Below are 27289 nucleotides of genomic sequence, written 5' to 3'. Positions count from 1 at the left end.
GAAGCGTCCGCTGTCACCCCTGTTGGGGGCACCCAAAATTCAGGTCAGGGGGAGGTCAGGCTGCTGTCGCAAACCTCCTTTGAGCACAGTCCTAGTCTTATTATTATTTTCTTATTTTATTTTTTAAAGTTCATTTATTTATTTTAAGAGAGAGCAAGTAACATAGGGGTAGAGAGGGAGAGAGAGAGAGGAGAGAGAGAATCCTAAGCAGACTCTACAAGGTCAGCGCAAAGCCCGACGCGGGGCTCAATCCATGAACCGAGAGCTCATGACCTGAGCCGAAATCAGGAGTTGGACGCTTAACTGACTGAGCCATCCAGGCGCCCCATTTTTTATTTTATTTTATATTTGAATGGTTCTTGGCAAAGGCTGCCCTCCCAGGGCCTGAACCAGAGTAAGGCAGGAGAGGAGCCGCAAGGCAGAGGCCTTTCTTAACCTCTGCGCCCCGGGTCCCCAGGGCCTCACTCCTCTCCACCTGTTTCCTCCATTCGGTGTTAAATCAGACTATCGCCATACCTCCTAACATCAATGGATGATCACAGAAAACATGAAAAGGTCTCTGGTATTCTGGACTGTCGCTAAGTGGTAGAAACTGCTCTTCCACGAAGAGCGGGGTCTCCAAATCCACTCTTTCAACACGTGTTCAGTGAGCACAGACACGACGTGCCAGGCATGAGGAAGACGCTGTTCCCGTGGCCCAGCAAGGGACAGAGACTTTTAAAAGGCCCATGTTACAAGTGCAGCTCATGTGAGGAGGGGGTGCAGGTAGGAGCCGGGAAAGGACACTTTCCCACTCCCTGGGAAAGGACACTTGAGCTGTGACCTGGAGGTGAGGAGGGAGGCCCGGCACATGGCCGTGGGAACAGCATGTGTGTCGGGCCCGGGCAGGGACAGAGGGACACCGGATGTGCCCGAGGACTTGAGTGGAGCCCACTGTGCAGGCACAGAGAATGAGGGGAGCCCAGTGGGGTACACAGGACCAGAAAATCCAGGGCTTTGGAGGCTGCCTTAAGAAACGCAGCCTTTACCTGTAGGACGGTGGGGAGACGGTCCACAGTTTTAGGGAGAGTGACAATCTGACTTTCCTGTCTGAGTGAGCACATGGGTGGCACTGAGAGAGAGAGGACACTCCTGGTTCTGGCAGGAGAGTGAGAGAGAGAGTGAGAGAGCGAGAGAGAGAGCGAGAGAGAGAGAGCGAGAGAGAGACTAGACACATTTGAGTAACCCTCCCCTTTCTCCAACTTGAATCGAGTCTGACATAGGTCCCATGTGGTGGGCGACACATTCCTGAAACTAGGACTTGCAGACTCGAATATCTCGAGAGACCAGGGTGGTAATAGGGGGTGAGCTTACGTAAAGCAATCGGGGCCAGCGGGGACCACGGTGTCCTGAGGAGGACATGCCCCAGTGCAAACTCAACTCCAGACAGTTGTCACTGTTTGCAACATAGACTCGGTGTTGTCACATGAAAGTTTTTCAAGAGAAGCCAGACATCTGAATTTTTATACAAAGATTCCAATCACTAAGTGTCAGCAACTAATTCACATTTTTAAACCTAGACTGAACCAGGCAGACCAAAGGGACAAGGGGGAGAAAGTGGATGTCAGAATGCAGAGTGTTCTGTAGAAAAATCTGCCAGGAGAGGATCTAAGGTCTTCTTTACAGACACACAGCCAGGGCCTGGGAGAACAGGTATCAGGCCTCCCTCTGCTTCCTTTGATCTCTTACAAGAGACCAAAGCCAACTGGGACCCAGAGAAGTAAGGAGACATGGCATAGTCTGGGGCAGAGAGCAGAATGGGGGGCGGAGAGTGGATCTGGAGCAGCAGGTGGAAGATATTGGGCACAGCAGGCCTGCAGGGTAAGGGTGTGGGAGGTGATGTGGGCATAAAGCAAGGGGCTGTGCCCCTAATCTGGGGGTCAGAAAAGATCTGTAATGCTTTCTCTGGAATCTAAGTGTTAGCTAGAGGAAGGTAGTGGAGAGGCAATGAGGGAAGGTTCTAGTGGTAGGGATGTGTAGGAAAGAAGATCTTGAAGGAAGAAAGGTCTTGATGCCTTAGGGTATTGGTCTATACAACTTCTGATTGGCTTTCTTTATCCATGAAATATTTTTGAACGCTCTTCTGGTTTCACTCAGAGGAAAAGCCAGAGTCCTTCCTATGACATAATGACCCCACACGATCTGGTCGCTGCCATCCCCGGCCTCATCCCTCTGGCCATTCCTGCAGTACACAGACACACTCCCTCGTTAGGCTTGCTATGCCTCCACACGACCGCTCCTCTCCCACCACTGTGGGCAGTGACCTCATTTCTTTCAGGTCAGTGATCACCCCCTCGGTACGGCTGCCCCTGCCAACTCATTTAAAATGTGGCCTCCTCGGGGCACCTGGGTGGCTCAGTCGGTTAAGCGTCCGACTTCGGCTCAGGTCATGATCTTGCGGTTTGTGGGTTCGAGCCCCGCGTCAGGCTCTGTGCCGACAGCCAGCTCAGATTCTGCTTCGGATTCTGTGTCTCCCTTGCTCTCTGCCCCTTCCCTGCTCTCGCTGTCTCTCTCTCTCTCTCTCAGAAATAAATAAAACATTAAAAATAAATAAATAAAATGTGGCCTTCTCTGTTCCACATATATATATGATACATATGTTCCATATATATATGATAATATATATATTAGTAATATACACATTTTAAATGTATATATAATCATGGAAATTAAAAAGATATCATGACAAATATAAATGGGAATTCTTTTTTTAAGTTTGCTTATTTGAGAGAGAGAGGGAGAGCAGGGGAAGAGCAGAGAGAGAGAGGGAAAGAGAGAATCCCAAGTAGGATCCACTCTGTCAACGCAGAGCTCGATGTGGACCTTAAACCCATGAACCGCGAGGCCATGACCTCAACCAAAATGAAGAGTCACTTAACCGACTGAGCCACCCGGGCTCCCCTGGAAATTCTAATATTGCCTTCCCTTATCCAGTGAATCATCTCGGGCACCCCCTGGGGAATGTGCACTTACTTTGGAGGCCTCTCGGAGTCAGCAATGACCCCCAATTTGCTAAGACCAATGGTTATTTCTTAAGCTTTATCCCTTCTCCTTGAAACACCTTTATCACTTGGTTTCTAGGGCATTTCCTCTCTTTTGTTTTGTTTATTACTGGAGCATAGCTGACATACAATGTCCTACATTTCATTTCTGGTGTACCATATAGTGATCCGAGGTGCACACACAATGCACACCTCAGTAAGCACTGCCCATCTGTCACCACACAGCGATACTGCACTGTTATCGACTATCTTGCCTGTGCTCTGCTTTTCATCTCCGGGACTTATTTATTTTATAACTGGAAGCTTGTACCTCTTAATCCCCTTTGTCTATTTTACCCATCCCCCACCCTCCTTGCCTCTGGCAACCACCTGTTTATTCTCTATATTTCAGAGTCTGCCTGTTGGTTTTGTTTTTTAGATTCCACAAATAAATGGAATCACAGGCTGTCTGTCTTTTCTCCTGCCTCTTCTACGTTTAAGCCTCCTTCCCTGTGTCCTTTCATCTCGGTAGCCTCTGAATGTTGGCTACCTGGAGGCGTCATCCTTGGACTCTCTCCCTGCAGTAACTTCCTTAGGGATTCTAGATGCGGAAGCACGTCTGCCTGCATGACCTCTCAACTTAGTTGTCTTAGTTTGGGTTCTGCCTGAAGCAGAGCCTGAGGCAGCGATGTGAGTGCAAGTAGTTTATGAAGGCGATCACCCCAGGAGACACAGGTAGAAGAATGAGGAACTGAGATGAGAAAGGAAAGATGGCCAGTAAATGGTGTGTCACTAAGCAAGTTACCAGTCAGTCCCGCTGAGTTACTGTGCCTTGATGTCAGAAGAGCCAGGGTGTTGCTTGTTATTCAAACAACTTGTAAAAGTGAACATTATCATTCTCATTACACAGAAAGGGACACTATAACTCAGCAAAGGTAAGCAACTCCACAACATCACAGAGCTAATTTTCTAAGTCAAGTCCACCAGACTCTAAACCAGTACATTCTACTGCCTAGCAGTTAAGCTCTACTATTGACTTCGAGTCAATTTCCCTGCATCTCAGTTTCCTAATCTGTCAAATGGAGGAATTTCCTGACTGCTACTACCCTTAAATTGTTGTGAAGATTTAAGATATTTAGCTTAATTCTGCCTTAATAAAATTGTATGTGTCACAGAAATGCATGTTGTAAATATAAATTGCAATTTGAATGCCTTCGGGTATACCGTTCAGAAGAATCCAACTCCCTATGACCTTATGACAAGCTTGTTTATACCTCTTGTTCTCAGCTTAGAGCCTGTCGGCATTTGTATGTGCAATCCTTGGTCTAGAGATTGAAACCTTATCAAGCAATAAATACATTTTAAAGAAAAAAGTTAAAAAAAAAAAAAGAAGAGCCAGGGTGTTGATATATCAACGACTGCCAGTAATTGGTTGTTTGGCTACTCCTGGGGGATGTAAATTCCCCTCTATTTCTGGCCTCCCAGGCATGCAGGAAGAGCAGGCTCCAGCAGCTAGAGAAAGTCCAGAGGCAGAGAGAGACTGGCCTGTGAAGGTTAGGCTTGCGTGCACTGAAGTGGTAAGGTGCTGGGAGACGCGGTGCGTCTGCGTGATAGATGTGTAGCAAGTATGTGCGACGTAACATGCTCAGTGCCCTGCTCTGGACCTTTCCCATCCCAGACGCCCCCCCCCACCCCCTACAGTCTTCCCAGTTTCAGTTTTAGGAAACTCTGTTCTTAACGCTTGTCAGGACCAAACCGTTTGAGCATTACGCTCTTCTCTTACACTCTACTTGGAATCTGTCAGCAGATCCCTGCTAGGTAGAGCCAGAATCCAGCCGCTCGCAGCACCCCACGGTGACTGTCCTGTTCCACGCCACCGCTAAGCTCTTGCCTGGATAACTGCAGTAGGCGCCTAACTGGTCTCTCTCTTTCTGCCTTTGACCCCTTGCAGTCTATTTTCAACGGAGCAGCCAGGGTGATCCTATTAAAGCATAAGCCAGATCGTGTCACTTCTCTGCTCTCTCAAAGGACTCCAGTTTCACTCGGAGGAAAAGCCTGAGTCCTTCCTATGACATAATGACCCCACACGATCTGGTCGCTCCCCCCCCCGCCCCCTCATCCCTCTGGACGTTCCTGGGGTACTACAGACACACTCCCTCCTTAGGCTTGCTACCCCCTCCACACGACCACCCCTCCCCCACAGCTGTGGGCAGCGACCTCATTTCTTTCAGGTCAGTGGTCACCCCCTCGGGAAGGCTGCCCCTGCCAACTCATTTAAAATGTGGTCTTCTCTGCTCCCTGTCCCCCTTGCTTGATGCCCTTCCTATCACTTACCACTATGTAACATAATGAGTATTTTCCTGACATATTTTTGTCTGTCTCTCCCCGGTAGAATAGAAGTTCCACAGCACAGAGATTGTTGCCTATTTTGTTCACTGCCGTATTCCCAGTCCCTAGAAGCACCCCTGTGACACAGTAGGTGCTCAACAAATATCTGTGGAGTGAATGCTCTGATCTAACCTCGCAAGAACCCAGGGTGAAGAATATCATCGCAGAGTAAACTCAGTTTGGCACTTTCCTTTTTCATTGACTATTCTATTCCATGCACCTTCCACGTTACTATAGACTTTTCATTAATCCTGATTTATAATGGCCGTGTAACCTTCTATCCAGTGTATATGCTCTCATTTACCTGACCATTCTTTTTTTTTTTAACTTTTTTAAATGTTTATTAATTTTTGAGAGACAGAGCATGAGCAGGGGAGGAACAGAGAGAGGGGGAAGACACAGAATCTAAAGCAGGCTCCAGGCTGAGCCATCAGCACAGAGCCTGACATGGGGCTTGAACCCACAAACTGTGAGATCATGACCCGAGCTGAAGTTGGACGCTCAACCAACTGAGCCACCCAGGCACCCTCTACCTGACCATTCTTATGTCGTTGGATCACATGAGGGATTTCTAGTCTTTTGCAGTATAAGTAACACCCACAATGAGCATTTTTTGGTTATAATATTTCTAATATTGGACCTATTTAGGATGGATTCACCAAAGCCACTTTTAACCATTTTTAAAATAAGAAAACAAGCTTTAATTGCTGTTTAATGAATGTGTTCAAGAGGAGATAATCACTTCTTTAAGATCTGTGAGCCTTCTCTATGAAGCTTTACTCTAGACTGAGTTAGTCCCCAGTCCTGTCTGCCAGGAGGTGACAGCAGAGAGGATCTACCAGACAGTACTGCCATGCATCGTTCTGAAATCTCTTCCCTGCCACCACTGGGTTTTCATGAGAAGTTTTATACTAACTTATTTTACCAAATATATGTTTACTATTTATAACCCATGCAGGGAAACTCTAAGGATCAAAATAATACAATGACTTCATGGAGCTTGTAACCAGAACACCCAAGATTCTCACTACTCCCTGGATTTGGTAAGCCCTAAATCTTTTCTACTTTCCCTCGGGCTCCAAGGTGGCTGTTAGACTCCATGACCCTCATGTTCCTCCAAAGCACTGCTTCCAAATCTTTCCTCTCAAATCTGCTTCTTTTTCTACAGCCACTAGCCACTTCTGAGTCGTTAAAGCTGAGGGCCTCAGGATCACCTTGAGCACCTCTTCTCCCTTCCTGCTCTCACCTGTGCAGCTGACCACACTGTTTTCCAATATTCTGAAATATTTCCCAAAGGCATCCCCTTCTCTCCATCCTTTCTGTCACTTCTTTAGTTGAGATGGACATCATCATTCCATCTGGACCCTCGGACTAATACTTTTTCTGACTTCCCTGACTCTTGTCATGCCCCAATTTCAACTCGTTTTCCTCTCCAAAAGCTGATCATATTAATCACTTATATTAATTGCTCGCTTAAAGCTCTTCGGTGGCTCCCCAATACCTAAATGACAAAACCCAAATGCACAAGAAGACTCTCTATGATCTAGTCCCTGCCTGCGTCACCCCCTGTACCGCCCTTGCTGAATTCCTTTTAAATCTCCAAAGACTCCCCTCCCTGGCTCATCCCCCCATGCGCTTCATAAACCTCAGACCTACCCCAGGCCTGTCCCGCTCAGGACCCTGTCCTGCTGCCCTCCGCACAGCTGAACACGCCCATCTGCCTCACTCTGCGGCACACCATCCAGTCATATCCTGTGTCTGTTACCTACTGTGAGTTCCTAACAGCTACCACTGTATCTTACTCATCTCTGTAAGGCCCAGAACAAAATACAGCCACAGGAGAGTTTATTGTATTTTTAAAAAGAAAAAGTGGGGGGGGGGCATGAATGAACAGATGAATAAGTAGATTGAGAGAGAAAAGAAGAAAGGGATCTAGAAACATGAGACTAGAGTCATACACAGGAAGCCCAGGGAAGAGGAGGTCAGGAGGGGCAGCAACAGAGAAAAGGGACAAGCACCCGTGACCTTGTTTACTTTTGTTTGTGACAACAGATGGAACATAAAATATTCAGAAGCTGAGTGCAACATCTCTTTTGAGAAATTTCTAATCAGCTTAAAAGGGGGCTCCTAGCTCTGCCCTATCCGCTTGCAAGACCCAAGAGAATCTGAGCTGTTAGCTATAAAAATAAACTCCAGCCAACAGGGACCCCTTGCTGGAGCCTTCCTTCTAGAGATCCGAGGGGCTGGTGTCCTTTGAAAATGACTGTCCTAGGAGCCGCCCCCCGCACTGAAACCCTCTGCTTTCCTGGGAATGGCCTCTGCTGTCTTATCTCGGCTGTCCCCACTTCCCAGGAAACCCGATGACGATTCCGGGCCAGCACGCTTTGATGGGGACCATACTGCTACAACCACCGTCCACCTTGCACCATCCGATGGGGCCGGCCAGCGGGGCCGCTGTCTGATATTCCCAGCGAGGCTTTCGAAGCCACTCGCTGATAAATCTCCTTCCTCTCTTGGAGATAAAGATTTCGGAGGCACGTTGTTTCTCTCTTTCCTTTGCAGTCAGCTCGGGGTGCCCAATTGTCCCTCCTCCTTTCCTCAGGCCAGGTCTTCCGGTCCCTGAGACTCCACTTCCCAGTACCTGAACCACCCTCCTGTTTTGCATCTGGGGGTCCCCCCCGCCAAGCTCTCAGCTCCCTTCATTCTCACTTTCCTGCTCCTTCCTGACTTGGGGGCTCACTGAAGGCAGAACCGCCCGAGAGAGGTGGCACACTGAGCCAAGACGTGCCCATCACAAGATGGGCCGACCGTGAGGCCGAGGGTTTCCTTTTCTGTTGCTCAGTTACCTGCCATTACGTTTTCTGTTGTTCAAACTTGCTTGTTGAACGGATTTTCCCACTGCCTGTGCTTTTGGCCTTTGTCCCCTCTTTTGCACATACATCCCATCGCCAGAGGGGGACACTGAACCTTTGACCATAGGGCTGCTCTGTGGCGGGTCAGCACTGAAGAAAGCAGGTCAGTGAGGCAAGTGAGGCACCCGCTTGCACAGCAGAAAAACGCCATGTTCTCTGAAACTCAAGGAACTAGAATTCAGTTAATTTTATAATACAACAGACAAGAAGCCTTCCGCATTCGAGCAGAAGCTCACCGTATAAATACCAGTTGTTGTTACTTGTCTTTTCTTCGGCCCTCCTCACTTCACAGCCTGTCTGCAGGCTTAGATGCTTGCTTCCTCCTGGCCTGTGCTGATTTCTCTGCTTAGCTGCTTATCGGCTCTATGGTGGATGTGTCCGTCGATTTGCTGTGCTCTCTACTCTCCCCTCTCAGAGACACTACTTTGGACCTGAGGCTCCACTGAGAGAGCCGTGGGACCCGTGGCCCTAGAGGCTGCGGCTGACCTTGAACTCAGCGGTCATCGGTCAGCCAGTGAACAAGCACATTCTTTCTCTTCAAAATTTGAGCTGTCACAGAACGAAACTAGTGGTATGGAGATGGGTAATAAAGCTGGGACATTATGTAGACATGGAACTGGCCACCAACATTCGTGGCCGTGAGTCTTCTGATAATCACACAGAGAAAGCCACTCTGCAGAAAGAAGTATGAAGATGCAACACTTTCATCAAGGGAGGTAGAAATGAGCAAGTATGAGCCCCAGAGAAAGAGAGGGAGAGGGTACTCTCTTGAGACCCAGCTCTGCTTCCCCGTTGTGGGCCCACAGAACCCCACCCCCCCAGCCCTGTATGTAATCTACCGCTCTCCACATGAGCTCATCTGACTAGGCTTCTGCTCCATGATGTGCGACTAGGCAGGCCTAGGGAATCTAGACTTTTTGAAGTCGGACTAATAGTAGCATTTGATGAATAGTTAGTGTGGCTCTGTCTAGCCCATGGTAGATATTCAATGTATTATATTTTTAAACTTTATTCATGAAGAAATTGAGGCCCAGGGGCACCCAGGTAGCTCAGTCGGTTACGTGTCCTGCTCGACTTTGGTTCAGGTCATGATCTCACGGTTTGTGAGACTGAGCCCCACATCGGGCTCTACACTGACAGCAAGGAGCCTACTCTGGATTCTCTCTCTCCCTCTCTCTCTGCTGTTCCCCTGCTCATGCTCTCCCCACCCCCAAATAAATAAATAAATAAATAAATAAATAAATAAACATTAAACAAAGTGAGGCACAGAATGATAAAGTAACTTGTTCTGGGTCACATAGAGGTAAAAAGAATAGCAATTCTACCCAGGTCTCATGGAGTCCAAAGCTAGTGTCTTTCCACCATATTTACTGCACGCCCTTCTGCTGTTTAACGACCCAGCTCTCACTTAGCGTCTGAACAGGGAGAAGGGCTGGCAGAAAGCAGGCTGTGACGTTCGGCAGGGGTGCATGAGGCCAGTGTTTCCCAAAGTGGAGCCTATAACACTCATGGGGCACGAAACGATTTTCGTGCATGGAAGCCGCCTTAAATGGCACTGATGCACAGCATAAAAACGCTATTCTTGCTTCAGTTATTCTTGAATTCTCCTAATTAAGGCAAAGAGAAAGTGTCAGACTGGCTTTGGGAGTGTTTTACTTTTTTGTTACTTGGCGGTTTTCCTTTAAAACTTTTTGAAAGTTCCTAAGAGACTAAATCTTAAAAGTTCTCACCATACACACAAAAATCCTAACTATGTGAGGTGACGGTTGTTTTAAATAACCTTACTGCAGTAATCATTTCGCAATATATACATATATAATAAAATCACTGTGATGTGTATCTTAAACCCACCCAATGTTATATGTCAATTATGTCTCAATAAAGCTCAATATAAAGAATAAATCTTTTAAATTTGTTTGCGTTATACCTGTTTTTGCCATTACCTTTTATTCATAGTAAGTGACACTGGTTTTTTGTTACTTAAATAATATTACATTTCCTTTTGAAGTAAGTTCAAGTAAAAAATTGAGTTGTACCAATGATAGCTACCTTTTATTGAGTGGCTACTATGTGCCATATACTTTGTATATGTTATTTCTAATTTTCCCAACAATTCTAAGGTAAGAATCATTATCTCTATTTTACGGCTGAGCTACTAGGGACCAAAGAGTAAGTGCCTGGCAAGGGACAGAACCAGGACCTGAAACAAATTTGCCTGATTCTGAATCCCTGTTCTTCCCACTGCCTCACCCTGGCTCCTTGCCCCTGGAATCTAACACCTGAACCCGCCCTCGGGAAAAAGCTCCAAGTTGGCCCCATCCGGTAGCCTTTGTTCAGACTTTTGCCCCGTGGCCTTTCTGCTGCACTAGACATGCTCTTCTTTCTGAGTTCCTCCCCCGTTTTGTCTTTACCCAGCTTCTCTTCTCCCCTTCTAACCATGTCTTCTCTCTCAGTTTCTGGCCCCTCGTCTCCCTGTGTCTTACCTTTGTCTTTCATTCTTGCTCCAGACCACTGTAAAGCAACATGTGTCCCAATTAGATTTGAGTTACAGCACTAGACCTACTTCTGGGGATAAAGTCAGCACTGTCACTGGCTGCTTTCTGTAAGGCAGGAAGATGAGGCTCACAGAAGTACTGTCATTTACCCAGGTAAGCAGGGCCAGTAGCCGAGACGTGAGCGTGTGAACCCAGCTGCGTGGGCTCTGAGCGAGATGGAAGACACTTGGAGCTCAGTGACTTGGGGCTGTGCATGTGTGCACATGTGTGTATATGTGTTGGGGGTGGGGGTGCCTTTTATACAGGTGCCAAATATAGGGATGAGATTGAAGGTTGGAGAAGAAAAGAAGGTAAGAGTCAACTCTAATATAAGAAAAGAGAGACACTGGAGATAAAGTAGCAGGCTGGGCCTGTGGTGAGAAAATGTCAGTCCAGTACTCTCAGGAACAGGCTAGGGTCCATAGGTAAAGAAGTTGGTAAATTATACCAAGTGACAAGCGTTCTTTTCTTGCCTTACAACTCCCTTATGATCATCTCTAGGCTTCAGCTAAGTTACCTGTGACCTGGGGAAGAGTCCACACTGGGCGGGGCCAGCAAAGGGCTGCTGGGCTCTCTGCATAGCTCTTCCCCGAAGCCAGAGTGGTGGCACAGCTGGTCTGGGGCCCAGTATGTCTGGAGCCAAGGAAACAGGGGTCTTTGGCAGAGGGCGAGGAACCAGGCAACAGTGAGAACTAGCAGAGTAGACTAAAGCCGAGAAGGTCCTGCGATGAAAAGCCTTTTCCCCAAATATAACAGAAGTAGCAGCCTCAGGTGAGGAGGGGAGACTGAACCCTGCTAGATTCCGACAGTGGTTACCTGGGAGGCCTCCTGGGCCATTTGCACTGACACACAAACAAACGGAAGTGAGAAGTAAGGCCTTGGAATATGAGTTGCCTGGAAACCAGCCTCCCCACCCACCCTTCTCCAAGGCCTGACTGGACACAGTCCCCTCCACTGGAGTGAGCTCATCCACATGGTACAGTGGGAGAGATTTTAGAGTCCAAATCTTCTGAGCTGGAACTGCCAAAAACCACATTAAACTCCTTTGGATCTCAGTTTCCCTCTCTCCAAGTGGAAATAGAAATCCTGACCTCACACCGTTACTGTGGAAATTAACTGAGGTAACAATGGAAGGTGTGCGGCACAGGGCTCGCACCCAGCGGGGCCGCAGTAATGGCGCTTCACCTGCTTCCCGGGCCCTGGCCTCCTACTAACCCTGTCCCCAGACTAGGTCCTGATAGCACAGGAGATGATTCTGGAAGGTCAGATCCTACCTTTAGTTAGGGAGTGAATCCCAAGCTTGACTTGGGAAAAGTTCCCGCTTCCAATTTCCCCTCGGATCCTGTAGAAGCCAATGCGTTTCCCCAGCGTGATCTCCCTCACCACCTTCTCATCCTGGGACATGTCCTGGGTCAGCTTCTCGAAGGGCGTCAGCTGGCGGCGCTGCCCCTCCTCGTCCTCCTTGCTGCACTCCGTCTGACCGCCACTCTCCACGCTATCCCGCCGCTCCCACCTAGCATAGTGGGGGTTCACCAGGCCGCCTCCATTCGCGCACACTGCGGTCATCGTCCACCACGGGCTCACATCTCCGCCTCGGCCAAGGGCACCGATCGATCGAAGGCAGGCTTGAGGAGCAGTGCCAGGGGCCCAGGGGGTTGGAGAGGGGAGTTAGGGCCTGCCAGAGCCCCGTGTCTGTGTCCGTGACAGCTGGCCTGCAGAGCCGGGCGGGCTCCTTGAAGAGCAGACCCCTTCCTGGCTGTAGTCAGAGGAGGGCAGACGCAAACGGGCCAGGAGAGAGCTGCCCACCTCACTCAAGACATCTCCCACCTTCCCTCACATTGCACTTCCCAGCTCTCGTTGTAGGGCACGCGCACACACATCCAGTTACCATAACCACTTCCCTGCTCAGGCTCCAGGAACTTTCCAGCCCACCAGGCGGTCTGGTGCTCTGTGGTAGGTGGCTGTCCTAGGACAAAGCCTCCAGTTTGCTATTTCCTTTGATGGCCAGAGAATCTTACACTGTGGTGTCTAAGAGCCCCGTGGAGGCCCCCGGGTCCCTTCTGCTGGCCTTCCCCTCTGACCTCCTTCATTTTGCACTTGTGCTCGCCAGCCTCAGGGCCCCGGAGACCCAGTGATCTGGACCCCAGGAGAAAAGCAACTTGCAAATCAGCCTTCTGGCACACGGGCTGCCAGAGAAGGATTAAATCCCTGCAATGTCACTTTAGCCGGCCTTTATTTAGATGAGCCTTCCTCTAAGCCGTGAGCTGTCTCAAAAATTTGGCAGGTGCTGATTCACCCTAAGAACAGAGAATAAGAAAATTAAGTATTAGTCTATGCTAATGTACCGTACAGGATTTATAATGAACATGAGACTGCTTTGTAAGCACTGATCTTAAAAAAAAGCACTACACAAATTTCAGTTATGACTGTCAGTAGTAAATGCTTGATTATAGATGATTTAGTAAGACGAAAACGTACACACACACTCCTCAGTCTACATTTTAGAAAAGCCCTCAGAGCCTATAAATAGTTTTAGCAAAACTATTTTTCTGTTCCTTTTTGGTCAGGAAAATATGCATGTTGCTTTGAATTGCTTTAAAGCCAGACTTTTAAAATAACGGTACAGTATTAATGATGATAAAGATTTCCTATTAATATCAGCTTTCAAAAATTCTTACATTGATTCAAATAACAATGTGCTCTATGTTCTTATATAATGTTTCTTATATTGGTTGTTACCACTCTTTTTTTCTGTGCCACTTGATGACAAAGGCTAATTTTTCTCCAAGCTTATTTTCTGGGTATTTCTGATCAGGTATTAGCCCCGGGCCCAACAGCTCATTCTCAAGGTGCAGAAACAGAGGATAATGTTACTGGAGGGTAAACCTCTATGGCATTCTCAGTGATAAGAAATACCGTCCAGCATGAATGTCTTCACCACTTTTTCTCTCATATCCTCCAGTAAGAAATAATTACTTTCTGAATCCCTACTGTGCTTTGTGCTTTTTTCCAAAATGTCTTATCACCATGAAAGTGGGCACTGGGTTTCATTCATCTGTATTTCCTGCTCCCCTCTTTTCTCCCTCAGTGTGGAGCACAATGTCTTATGTAAAGAGTCTTTGCTAAATGTGTGTTGAACTTGACTTTTGAACTTGAGCATTCTTTTTTCTTTTAATTTTTTTAATGTTTTATTTATTTCTAGGAGAGAGAGAGAGAGAGACAGCGTGAACAGGGGAGGGTCAGAGAGAGAGGGAGTCACAGACTCTGAAACAGGCTCCAGGCTCTGAGCTGGCAGTCAGCACAGAGCCCGACGCAGGGCTTGAACCCATGAACCGGGAGATCATGACCTAAGCGGAAGTCAGACGCTTAACCGACTAAACCACCCAGGCGCCCCTGAACCAAAAGCCTGAGTGAACATAAGAGACTGCCTTGGAAATGTGATTCCCAATTCTGTTTGATAATATCACGTTATTACTATTAAATACAGAGTTGCTTATATTATTATTGTGGTTAAGTATGGGGTTGCCAAATGAGATAAATAAAGACAGGAAAAGAGCAAAGTGCCACCCAGCTCTGTTCCTCTTTTTGGACAGGGAGAGAGGAAGCTGGGAGAAGGATAAGGGATAGAGGTTTTTTAAAAGGAGCCAGGTATTAGGAACCACACACATCTCTAGGTTAGAGTCTCATTAGGATGGTTTTAAAATGTTCTTAAGATAAAAGATCCTTAATTAGGTTTAGAAAAATCTAGCCACCAGTTTTCTTTGCTTTGCTTTCTCTTCTTTTCCTTCCTTCCTTCCTTCCTTCCTTCCTTCCTTCCTTCCTTCCTTCCTTCCTTCCTTCCTTTCTTTTTTTCCTTCGTTCTTTCTTTCCTACTTTCCTTCTTTCTTTCTTCCCTTCTTCCTCCCTCCCTCCCTCCCTCCTTCCTTCCTTCCTTCCTTCCTTCCTTCCTTTCTTTTCTTTCCTTCTTTCTTCCTTTCTTTTCTTTCTTTCTTTCTTTCTTTCTTTCTTTCTTTCTTTCTTTCTTTCTTTCTTTCTTTCTTCCTTTCTTCCTTTCTTCCTTTCTTCCTTTCTTCCTTTCTTTCTCTTTCTCTTCCTTCCTTCCTTCCTTCCTTCTTTCCTTCCTTCCTTCCTTCTTTCCCTCCCTCTTTCCCTCCTTCCTTCTTTTTTTAGAGACAGAGAGTGGGAGCACGAGCAGGGTAGAGAGGCAGAGAGTGGGAAGAAAGAGAATCCCAAACATACTCCACACTCAGCATGGAACCCAATCCCAGGGGCTCAATCCTATGACCCTGGGATCACGACCTGAGCTGAAACCAGGAATCAGACACCTAACCAACTGAGTCACCCAGGTGCCCCTAGTCACTGGTTCTTAGGCTTTCTGGGATCACATTCTCTTTTGAGAGTCTCATGAAATCTATGGCCCTGTCCCCAGAAATAAAAAGCATGCACACGTAATTTGCAACCAATTTTAAGAGGTTAACAGACCCTCTGAAACCCATCCTCAGATTAAGAACCTCTGTGCAGGGTGCCTGGGTGGCTCAGTCGTTGAGTGGCCGACTTTGGCTCAGGTCATGATCTCACGGTTGTGGGTTCGAGCCCCCTGTCGGGCTCTGTGCTGACAGCTCAGAGCCTGGAGCCTGCTTCGGATCCTGTGTCTCCCTCTCTCTGCCCCTTCCTCACTTGTGCTCTGCCTCTCTCTGTCTCTCAAAAAATAAATGTAAAAAAAAATTAAAAAAAAAAGAATCTCTGTGCAGATGAAGTGGCACTAAATCTCCGATCCCTGGCAGAAAGTTACCACACACATGATAAGTGGGGTAACATTAATTATAATTCTGAAACTATAGTTCCTAAGCTTTACCCACATAAAGAGAGTAGGGATTTTAGACAGGAAGCAGTGCCTGGTCACCTCATGTCCCAGCAGACTCTGTGAAGAACTTCTTGGGTCTGTGTCCTTCACGGGACTTTCTTGTGACTCCAGGCATGCCCCTGTCCGAGCGCCTCACTGCTCTGCTGTCTTTGCCGCCGACCTACCTGGACCCGGACTAGGTACGCACCTCAGTGGCCAGGACCTTATTCTACCTCCCAGAGCTCAGCACATCGCCTGGCACTTTTCTTTTAAATGTTTGATGAAGAAGGAATGAATCAATTTACCAACTTATCAACCCTTACATTTGGGTATGATTTAGTAGCGGTAAAGATTTTTATTTATAAACTAATAACGCTATCCCAAGATGTACTTGAATTATTTCAGAAAGCTTATTTCGGTCAATACTTCCAAGGCCAGAGCTAACCTCCACCGGCCGGTAGGTTTCCCGGCCTTAACTTCTAGTGTAGGTGAGAGCTTAATCGGAATTCCACCAGCCCACGGAGGATTGCCACAGGGCGCCTCCCTCATTCCTGCTCCTGCCAAAGGATCGGCTCAGGCACCCACGCCTCGCCCAGGCCTCCTGAGACCTGCTCTCTGACTCCCCCAGCTCGGCCAGGCCTGCTCTGCTTTCCTGGTTCCGCCAGTCTCCTGATTTGAGCTCAATACCTTGAACTCTGTTCAGGCCTGAGATTTACAACTGGGCTTTAAACTGGCTCCACCCCCCCCCCCTTTAACTTCAGGTGCCCCCAGGAATTCCTCCCCTTTCTCTTCCTAATTTGACACTAGGTCAGACACAATTGTCAGATGTCAGGCTTTATCTTGCGAAAATACCCTCTACCTGCTAATTAAATTTCTTGCACAATGACCTTGAGACCAATTGTCTTGCCATAATGGCTAGGGAGAGAGTCTTCTGTTTATATCAGATAAAGAAGTTTTGCAATTTTGGAAATGTTGCCATGCGTTTGTATTGAGGATGAATTGCAACTTGTTGAAATAAGTCGCAAGCCGATGGGGGAAACACTGAACCCCTAATTCATCCTACTCTAAAAGAAATTCCAAACAGACCACCTGAGTAAGAGTAAAACAAATGAAACCATAAAATACTAGAAAAAACTTAAAAGAAAATTTTTTATGATCTCAGAGAAGGTCATGAAAGAAAACATTAAATTTGACTACATCACATGCTCACTTTCTGTTTGCCAAAAGGTAACATAAGCCAATAAGGCAAATTAAATGATAAACTGGTAGGAAAAGCTTTCCAACATGTATGATGGACAAAAGGCTACTTTTTAGATACAGAATTTTTACAAATTGATTAGAAAAATGCCGATATCCCAAAAGAAAAGAAAATGATAAAGTGAGGAGCCTGAAATTAAGGCCTCCATTAAGAGCAACCTCGGGCTGCCCGTAGCCCAGTTCCAGGAAAAGCTTCAGCTGAAGCCACCCTGGGACCGCCCTCGGATCAGCCGATCAAAAGAAATGTGAAACATTCCTGTGATCTGAGTCAGGGCTGGACACTGCAGGTAGTTACTCTGTACAAACTAGCCGATCACTCACCGCTTGCCTAAACCCCAGTAGGCCCTTTGAGCTCATCTCATAATTAGTCATTTTCAAAGGATTCTCAAAGGTCATGATTGGGTCCCGCCAAAAGTAACGGACGCCTCACAGACACTGAATGGTCAAAACTGTTACTATGGGGGCTGTACAATTAGGATTGGTGCTTATGTGATGATGCTGTATGTACAATGTGTGCACTGTAACACCCCCGCCCCTTACCCCATAAAAACCCTGCTCGCTATTATTCGGGGCTTCACCCTGCTGCCACTGTGCCAGTAGACGGGTGAGCCCCTGCTTGAGCTTATAATAAAGACCCTTATGTACTTGCATCGGTATTGGCTCTTTGGAGGCCTCTGGGGACTCGCGATTCGGGCACAACAAAAGAACAGGAGCAGACATTTCATAGAAAATACAAATGGTTCTAAAATTTAGAAGACAATGTTCAACCTCACTTACAACCAAAGAAATATAAAGCTACACGGAAATTAGATTTTTTTAACAAAGAAATTTGGAAGCTACAAAAACATTTTTGGTAATGTCCTGGTGAGTTACAGTTTGGGGAGACAGGGACTCTCCTTCATGACATTCATTACTACTTCAAGTCCAAGTGTTTGCAGGGCGATTTGGCTCTAGCTCTGAAAGCACAGGGGCACATTCCCTTTGCCTCGGGGACTCCCCTTCTGGAGTTCATCTTATTCATGCTACACAAAAATATACCTATTTTTTAAAAATGTTTTTATTTATTTCTGAAAGAGAGAGAGACAGCTTGAGCAGGGGAGAGCCAGAGAGAGAGAGGGAGACACAGAATCCGAAGCAGGCTCCAGGCTCTGAGCTAGCTATCAGCACAGAGCCTGACACAGGGCTTGAACCCACAAACAGTGAGATCATGACCTGAGCCGAAGTCAGACGGTTGACCGACTGAGCCACCCAGGCTCCCCAAACTATACCTATTTCTGATATGAGGACTGAGAGACAGATACGCACTACCACATTGTTTTGCAGCAAAAACTGGAAATTGTTTATGCGGCCACGGACATGGAACTGGTTAAATAGATGATAATACGTATATAATGGATTGCTATTCACCTGTGAAGAAGAATGTGTTGCAATCTCCAAGATGTCCTGTTAAGAGGACAGAAGAGTGTATGTAAATGTGATAGCAAGCGTGCAAGACGGCGGGGAAGGTATCTAAGGAACTGGCAATAATTACTGCATCTGGGGCAAAGATTTGGAAGGGCAAAGATTTGGAAAAGGTGTACTTTTCACTATTTACTCTTTTATATGATTTACATTTTTTCCATGTGCATGTATTTACACTTAAAAAAAGGAAATAGTAAAAATGCGATGTGTTGCCACATCACACAATAAGTTTGCTTTCTTTTGGTTATGGAGGGAAATCACTGTTCCTAATTCTTAGTATCTAATGGATTGCTTTTAAAATCAAAACATAATTAGGAATTCTGATTAAAGACACAAAATTTTTACACTTTCATTTATTTCTACTTCCTTCCAAACACCCACAATGGGAATAGGAGGAAAAAGGATATAAACTCACAAGGACAAAGAGAGCAAGAGAGAGGAGAGCAGCCAATGTGAGATACAACATGATTTGCGGGCTGGGAAAGCAAACTGAGGAGGGTGAGTAGTTTGGCAAAGAGGGTGACAAAAGCCTGGACCCCCGTCTCGCTGGCATGCCAGAGAGGTTTGAGATTCACCTTTCTGAACGCTCGGAAGACTTCAGGCTATGAGGGACCAAGTCCTTCCATGCTGGGACGAACAAAGCAGACAAGACCATGACGGGAACTATTTGAAACGTGGCACAATGAGAGCCCAGCCCTTTCCCTTTCTAAGCCGGGTTGTTACTTTCTCCTTCCACCCCGAGCCTGGCTCAGGAAGGCAAGGCCCAGGACAGAGGGTTCAGTCAGACTCTGGGCTATGGGGTCCCCCGGCCCCTTCTCTCTTCACCCCTGCACTCCAAGTTCCCAGAATGGAGGGAAACAAGCATATAATCTTCCAGGCAGGGGAGTCCTCTTTTTTGTTCCCCTTGTTGTTGTTTATTTGTTGATTACATAAACTCTACCCCCAGTGTGGGGCTCGAATTCAGGACTCTGAGATCAAGAGTCACTATTCTATTGACGGAGCCAGCCAGGTGCCCTGTATTCCCCTTTTGGAAAAACTAAATAGCTCAAGAGAAAAGACCTGCTGAAACCAATATATGCAGGTTCTTCAACTCAAACGGTGCCTGACCACCCGCCATGCAATTTTCCAGGTGCCTGGTTCCCTGACAGGCGGGGAGCTTCCGATCAGATTTCTGTGCTTTCTGCTGACAATGACTGTCCAGCCAAGAAGGACCAGACACCCGAGGAAAGGCTCCAAAATGAAAGGAAGAAACCAATATGACAACTAAAAGGAGCTTGAAGGAAACAGCAATGCAGGAAGCAGAAGACCAAAGATAAGATATTGCATCCATAACATCAGGACGAAATGCTAAAACAGACAAAGAAACACAGGCCCTCAGAGAACAAGAAAGCTCTTTTGGAAAGTGAAATGAAATAATACAATTGAAGATTTTTTTAAAAATCTAAAGCGATGAACAATAGAGAAAAAAAGAAAATTCAGTAATCCACCGAGAAAGTCCAACATCTATTTATTTAGAGTTCCTAGAGTCACACTCTCGTGTCCCCAGTACAGTAAGACATATGCTTCCTATTGTACTTGAATTGCCAACAAATTTCAAAAATAATAAATGAGGGAAAACTCGAGATTCTCCAATGTTCCAATGGAATAAAAAAGTAGAACGAAAAAATCTAATGGAAAGATAAATCCCCACTTGGGTATGTGTATAATCCCCACTCATTTTTATTTTGCAGAATGCTTTTTTTTTCCCCTAAAGACTTTTCTTAGATGTTTGGAAATAGAAATCTTGATTGCAGGTGGTGGGGTTGCTATAAATAGCTTATATTTAAATTACTTTCTAGTCGTGGCCCAAAACATCAAGTGACATCATGCCAAAAATACTCAAATGATGGAAATGATGACATATCTATCTGCAGATGAAATCCTCCTTTTCTCAGATGTATTTGTTGGAGGTTTTCCCTTTTGCCCTTTTGATTTTGGCCAATTTTTATGAAAGCTTAGAAGCCCAACCGGCCAAAAACATGGAGTCACATCACCATAGATCAAAGCTTCTGGAGGAGGGAGATCAGTCCTTAATTATTAGCTTACTGTTGTTGCATAGCAATGCATTAAATAAGATGAAAGAAAACTGAACTTAGTAATTCATGCTCTTGACTTGCAACCCACTGCGAAGAGTAAATCAAAGAAAACCATCTGGCCTTTGTTCTCTTTGTCTGAGTTTCAATTACAAAACTTTCTGGGCAAGGCTTTCAGACCTTTACCCTGGCTGGGAAGGGCAGCCACTGGTTTGCTTGGAAGAAAAGCTGGGTTTTTCTCTGTGAGGCAACTGAATGCAATGATAGCCAAATCCCATGTAATCCTTCTCAGGCATGGTGCACTTCAGGGAGAATCTTTAGCAAATAGTTTGCTTCATTTGTTATTATCATTTTTAATGTTTATTTATTTTTTATAGAGAGAGCGTGAGCAGAGAAAGGCAGGAGAGAGGGAAATATAGACTCCGAAGCAGGCTCCAGGCTCTAAGCTGCCAGCACAGAGCTTGATGGGGCTCGAACCCATGAACCGTGAGACCATGAACTGAGCTGAAGTCAGACACTCAGATGCTCAATCAACTGAGCCACCCAGGTGTCCCAAATAGGCTTCATTTAAAAAATATATTTTACCACTTAAAAATCATTTGCACCGTCTTAGCTTTTGCTCTTAGCTCTTTATTTCTCAACACGTGTCAAGATCTCCATGGGGAGCAGCTGGGAAATTTTGAAGCAAATGGAAAATCAGTATGAACTGGGTGTGCCCTAGTGATGAATAGCAGTGCGCTGTTCTTAATACCACCCCTCACCCTGCCTGACTTCACAGGCCACTTTGCCAGCCATTCAGCCTAGGTCTCCTCCCTTCCACTGACACCCACCATCCGTGGCCAATCCACCCAGTCTAATGAGATTACATCAGCTCTCCCTCCACAGAATTCGACCATACTTGAGGTCCCCTCAGCCTTCAAGGTCAACCTCAGCCACCAAGGTCACAGACTCAAATACCTAGAGGGCCACGCAGGTGTTCTGTGTGGCTAGTGTAATGTTCATGCCTTGCATAGTGCCCACCCCAAGCATGATGAGGAAGCCCGTGCTCAGCTTCAACTGGAGAGGCCATGCTGGAATGCAGGCTTCCTTTTGCTTGGCTTTTTGTTTAAAAGCAGCTGGAAATCGAGAAATCTTTGGTGAACTCTTTCAATATTTAAATGGTAGATTAAATGTGCGCGCACGCGTGTGTGTGTGTGTGTGTGAGAGTGTGTGTGTGTTTATAATTTTAAATATTTTTAAAATACTGTGTGGCCAAGTGAAACTGAACCATCAGGCCAGGTTTGGCATTCAGGTTTCCAATTTGCAGTCTGCTCTAGGTTTTTTAGGAAGGTCACCAAAAGAAAAAGGGAGGGTCATCCAGAGGTCCACAGTCAAGATCACCTGGGAGTGGCACAGATAATCTGCATTAGTACCTTAAAGTACTGTGGTATTTAACACACACACACACACACACACAAAATCAGTGTTTTATTCATTTGCTTGTTTAATGCAGTGTCCTTGAAGTTCATTTAGCCGTCTAATTTGTTCTCCCAGAATATCTTTTTGTCATTGGCATTCTTCTTATAACTCTGACCTCAGAGTTAGACAAAGCTATAAAATACTCAACTGTCCATTAAAATATCTGTAGGAATTTGGGTCCCAAGAAGATTAGTAAAACTATTCAGCTAGAATGAAACAGAAAGCAGATTTGTTGAGTGTCATCCCCATAGCAGACTGCCTGGGAAATGCCCATCTCTGTGATATCTAGAATCACGTAGTAGTTCCTTAGTGATCAAGTATCTTTTAACCTTGGGAAGACTTATCATTAAAAACAGAAATGTTTAAAAGATTCAAATCCCATGGTATTAATACTTTTGTTTTGATGATGTATGAAATTGGTATTTTATGCATTTGTAATGTGAAGAAAATTTGGCAGAATAAAGTAAAAAAAGTTTTGTGATTCTAATTTTAAATGGAGAATTGAATAATTGGTTTAGATTTGTGGTTTTGATTTGAAATTTTATTGTTTATTAATAGCATTGTAATGTAGTTAAGAAAACAAAAGGTTTTATCCTGTTTAGACATGTAATTTATACTAAAAAATTGTTAGTATTTTGGAAGTTTTTTATTAATCAAGTAAAAATTACCTTATTTAAAAGGAAAAGAAACAAATTATAAATGCAGTTTAAAATGTTTAAAAAGGTTTAAAGTTTTAAATGGGCTCAAATATTAATTTTTAAAAATAATTGTTAGATGAGAACTGGACGACTTTCTTACCCCTTGCACAAAAATAAACTCAAAATGGATTAATGGCCCAAATGTGAGACCTGAAACCATAAAACTCCTAAAACAAAATATAAGGAGTAATTTCTTTGACATTGGCCTTAGCAACACTTTTCTAAATATGGCTCCTGAGGCAAAGGAAACAAAAGCAGAAATAAACTGTTGGGGCTACACGAAAAGAAAAAGCTTTTGCACAGCGAAGGAAACCATCAACAACACAAAAGGTCAACCTACTAAATGGGAGAAAGTACTCACAAACGATATAAATGAAAAGGGGTTAAGATCCAAAATATATAAAGAACATATACAATTCAACACCAATAAAAACACAAATAATCTCATTAAAAATGGGCAGAGGACCTAAACAGACACTTTTCCAAAGAAGACATACAGATGGCAAGCCCAACACTGTTAATCATCAGGGAAATGCAAATGAAAACCACAATGAGATATCACCTCACACCTGTCAGAATGGCTAAAATCAAAAACACAAGAAACAACAAATGTTGGCGAGGATGTGGGGAAAAAGGAACCCTTGTGCACTGTTGGTGGGAATGTAAAGTGGTGCAGCCAGTGTGGAAAACAGTGTGGAGCTTCCTCAGAAAGTTAAAAATAGAACTTCCCTGCAATTCAGGAATCGCACTACTGAATATTTATCCAAAAAATACAAAAACACTAATTCAAAGGGATACACGTACCTGTATGCTTATTATAGCATTATTTACAATAGCCAAATTATGGAAGCAGCCCAAGTCCATCAATAGATGAATGGATAAGGAAGAAGATATGGTATATAAATACAATGGAACATTATTCAGCCACAAAAAGGTATGAAATCTTGCCATTTTCAATGAAATGGATAGAACTGGAGAGTATAATGCTAAGTGAAATAAATCAGAGAAAGACAAATATCATATAATTTCACTCTTGTGTAGAATTTAAGAAATAAAACAAACAAATGGAAAAAAGAGAGAAACAAAAAAAGAAACAGACTGTTAACCATAGAGAGCAAACTCGTGGTTACCAGAGGGAGGGAATAAGGGAAATAGGGAAAGGGGATTAAAGAGTACTCTCATCGTGATGAAAAAAATAAAATGATAAAAAAATGGAAATATGCATTTAAGTAAAAAAAAGAGAGAGAGAGAGAGAAAGAAAGCCTTTGATATCCTGATTACTAGCTTTATAAGAGTGGAGACTGTAAGTAAACCTTGTAAAACATGGAACCAGGAATTTCAAACACATAGGGAAGAGAATATTTTCATGCTCCAATCAGGACATAGCAGAAACCCAGGACCTTCCCCATAAAGGCTTTAATCTCATACGTAATTCATTTCCAAAACACAAATCTTCCCATCTCCTCTGAGCGAGTATGCCAGCCTCTAAAGAAATAAGGAAAGACATTAAGGCACAGGGTGGACTACGGAATAGCATTAAGGTACAGAATGGAATCATGGATTGAATCACAAGCAGAAAAACAAAATGTATTCTTCATTTCCTCAGAAATAATGAATTTAGGAAACACAGTATGGGAACATTCATGCCTATTTGCAGCTTATCGTTTATTTTTAGGGGTCTAAAAATATTTGCAAGTCAAAGCAGACATTGCTCTTCTGCTGCCTTACAACTTCCTTCAACTCTGATTTAGCATGTTCACTGAGAAGCAGGGAATAACATTTGAGGGATAGCCTTAGGAGATGATAGGAAAACATTGTCCTTTCCTATCTGAGCAGAACTCAAGAAGGTCTATCATGACAGGAGGCTAAAGGGCTATGGTCAGGGAGGAGAAGAACAGAGAGAACAGTGTTCCAGAACAAAAGCTCTTACTTTTACCATATAAAAGTTCAGGTGGATTTGAGATCTTTATCACAATCCTCCCATACTTCATAAGTGATCCCTTCACATAGTATAAACAACAAATCTATGAATCCTTAAATAAACTCTTAAATATTTAATACATAAATAAATTCTCAAATATTCTTAAATATACCCTAGTAGTGGAGGTAAGTGAGGGGTAGTGATAACAGTAAACAGGAGAGAAGCTATTGAATATAAAAAAGTGAACTGGGGACGTTTGTGCTCGGCCGGTTAAGTGTCAGATTTTTTATTTAGGCTCAGGTCACGATGTCAGCAAAAGTGATAAATGCAATTCCAGGTTGTGCCTTTAAATTTCTTTCTATCTATCTATCTATCTATCTATCTATCTATCTATCTATCTATCATCTATCATTATCTATCTATCATCTATCTATCTATCTCTATTTATTGAGAGAGCACAAACAGGGAAGAGGCTAAGGGAGAGGGAAGGCCTCCAAGCAGGCCCAGGATGGAGCCCAACATTCATGACCTTGAGATAATTAAGAGTTGGACACTTAACTGACTGAGTCACTCAGGCGCCCCCAGGTTGTGCCTTTAAAAGGAAAGAAGCATGACATTCTCCTCTTCTTTTTTCCCTTCTTCTTGTAGGTTGGAATACGGATATGGTAGTGTAAATGGAAATAGCCACCTTAGACCAAGATGGAAGCCATGAATTGAGAATGGCAAAGCTGCAAGAGAGGAGGACCCTGGGCCCCCAAACTACCCAGCCACTACATCAGCTCTGGGTTGCTTACTTAAAGATTTGGTTGTGAGAAAATTAAGATTCTGCCTTTTTTAAGCCTCTGTTGTTTTGACCTTTGTTAAAGCAACTTAATATTTATACAACCTAACGTTATATAATATTTATAATGTTTACAAAATGATCTTGTTTCATTTCTTACTTCTAAGGTTTCTGTATTGCTTTAATTGTTTTATAACATGTATAATTAATTTAAAAATTAGAAATGTACATATCTATAGATAGAAAGTACTTAGGTCAAGGAGAGAATAAGAATTGCAGAGACATCAATCTCTGATATCTCAAAATATTCCAAATTATTTACATTTTCATACACAGAAAATTCACAAATATTTATTGAGGATTGGTCATATGAAAGAAACTAAGGTGATGCAAATAGCTATGTCACTGTTTTTAAAAGCACCACATTTACTTAATCTACTTATGAGTAACAAATTAATTGCAACAAAACAATACCATCCATACGTCTCAGATAATATTGTCAATCTAAATTTCATTGGTTTGAAGTTTTGTTTGTGTTTAATTTATAAAATTTGTTTTGCTTCATGGCTGTATACAGGCTATAAGGAAAAAGACTTAGTAGTAAAAAGAGATGAGGATCTAGACCTTCCCACTAAATGCCTGTGTGACCTTAAGCAAGTCCCTTCCCCTCTCTGGGCTTTAGTTTCTTTACTGGCAAGTGAGAGTGATGGACCCTACGGTGTCTACAGAATCATTCCCTGACCTGAGATTCTTGATTTTTACATAGGGAAAAAGCCCTCCTGGAGTCCAAGTGTCACATTGCCCCCTTCTGGACCTTTGTAACATTCACATGAATGAGATTATTAAAAACCCATAAGCCTACATGATTATGCTGAATATATTTTAATCCAATTCCTTTCCCCTCACAAACTATTTAGAAAGCCCAGTTTGAAGATTTTCCAATAAAAGTATTAGAAGACAAGCCAGGAAAGGAAAAGGGCAAAAAGCATCAAAGGAGCAGGTGTAAGTGTTGACATGGCGGTAGGGGTGGGCTCAGGATACAGTAGTTGTATCCATCTCTTCCCCCAATATAATAAATGTTATTGGCCAGCCTTTATCAAATGCCTACTATGTGCCAAAAACCAATTCTTTAAACAATTTTAAAAAATCCTTCCAACAACTCTTCTAGCCAGGCCGACAGTATCTGTGTCCTGAGTGGCTCCTGGTTATTCCCACAATTATGCCCCTTTTCCTCTAAGTCTTTCCCATCTACGAAGATGGCTCCTTCCCCATTTCCTTACAGAAGCATTCTTGACTATCATACGGCACCACTACTATCTTGGAGCACTTGAGACCTGCATCTCATAATCTGGTCCTTGACTTCATGATTTTTCCACTTTGTGGGAGTCAAGCCTTCACACAAAGTGTCCTTGAGAGTGCAGAGCATCATGTCCACCCCCTACCATTCCCCCATTGCCTAGAACAGTGTTGCTCACATGGGGCTCGACTCACAAGATCACTATCTCTCCGCATCCTCCAGCTACTTTCTCTGTAGGGGAAATTGCTTGTACTTTGGGTACTAATCACTCGTATTGACTCTAAAGTAGAAAAACCAACCTTCTGTTTTTCTTCTCCAAATGCACTTCTTTCACATCTTGGCAACACATCTTTATAGCTGAAGCCAAAACTCTTGATTCTTCTTTTTACCTATATCTTGTATTCAATCTGTCAGCAAATCCTATTGGCTCTACCTTCAAAATGTATTCAGAACACGATCACTTTATCACAATATTACCCAAATCACAGTCCTCCCATTGTTACCAGAGTCCAAGCCCCAGCCAGGTTTAATTGGATTATAGTCATGGTCTTTATAGCTGGTCTCAGAGCTTCTGTTTTACCTGCCCCCCCTCCTCCCCCCCCCCCCCCCCCCCCCCCCCCCCCCCCCCCCCCCCCCCCCCCCCCCCC

General features: G+C 44.5%; 1 protein-coding gene across 1 annotated transcript in view; it reads right to left on the bottom strand.

Moving 5' to 3' along the window:
* NIM1K (NIM1 serine/threonine protein kinase) overlaps positions 1-27289 on the bottom strand; it is a 63636-nt gene that overhangs the window by 5336 nt on the left and 31011 nt on the right. The window contains exon 2 of the mRNA XM_039234182.1: positions 12129-13151. Within this exon, the coding sequence (XP_039090113.1) occupies positions 12129-12420 (292 nt within the window). The 5' untranslated portion in view covers positions 12421-13151. The remainder of the gene's footprint in view (positions 1-12128; positions 13152-27289) is intronic.

This window comes from Hyaena hyaena, unplaced genomic scaffold (genome assembly GCF_003009895.1).
Source record: "Hyaena hyaena isolate Hyena2069 unplaced genomic scaffold, ASM300989v1 scaffold_83, whole genome shotgun sequence".
NCBI classification, from domain to species: Eukaryota; Metazoa; Chordata; class Mammalia; order Carnivora; family Hyaenidae; genus Hyaena; species Hyaena hyaena.
The sequence above is the reverse complement of the archived record's forward strand: the minus strand, read 5'-3'. Positions and strand labels throughout refer to the sequence as shown.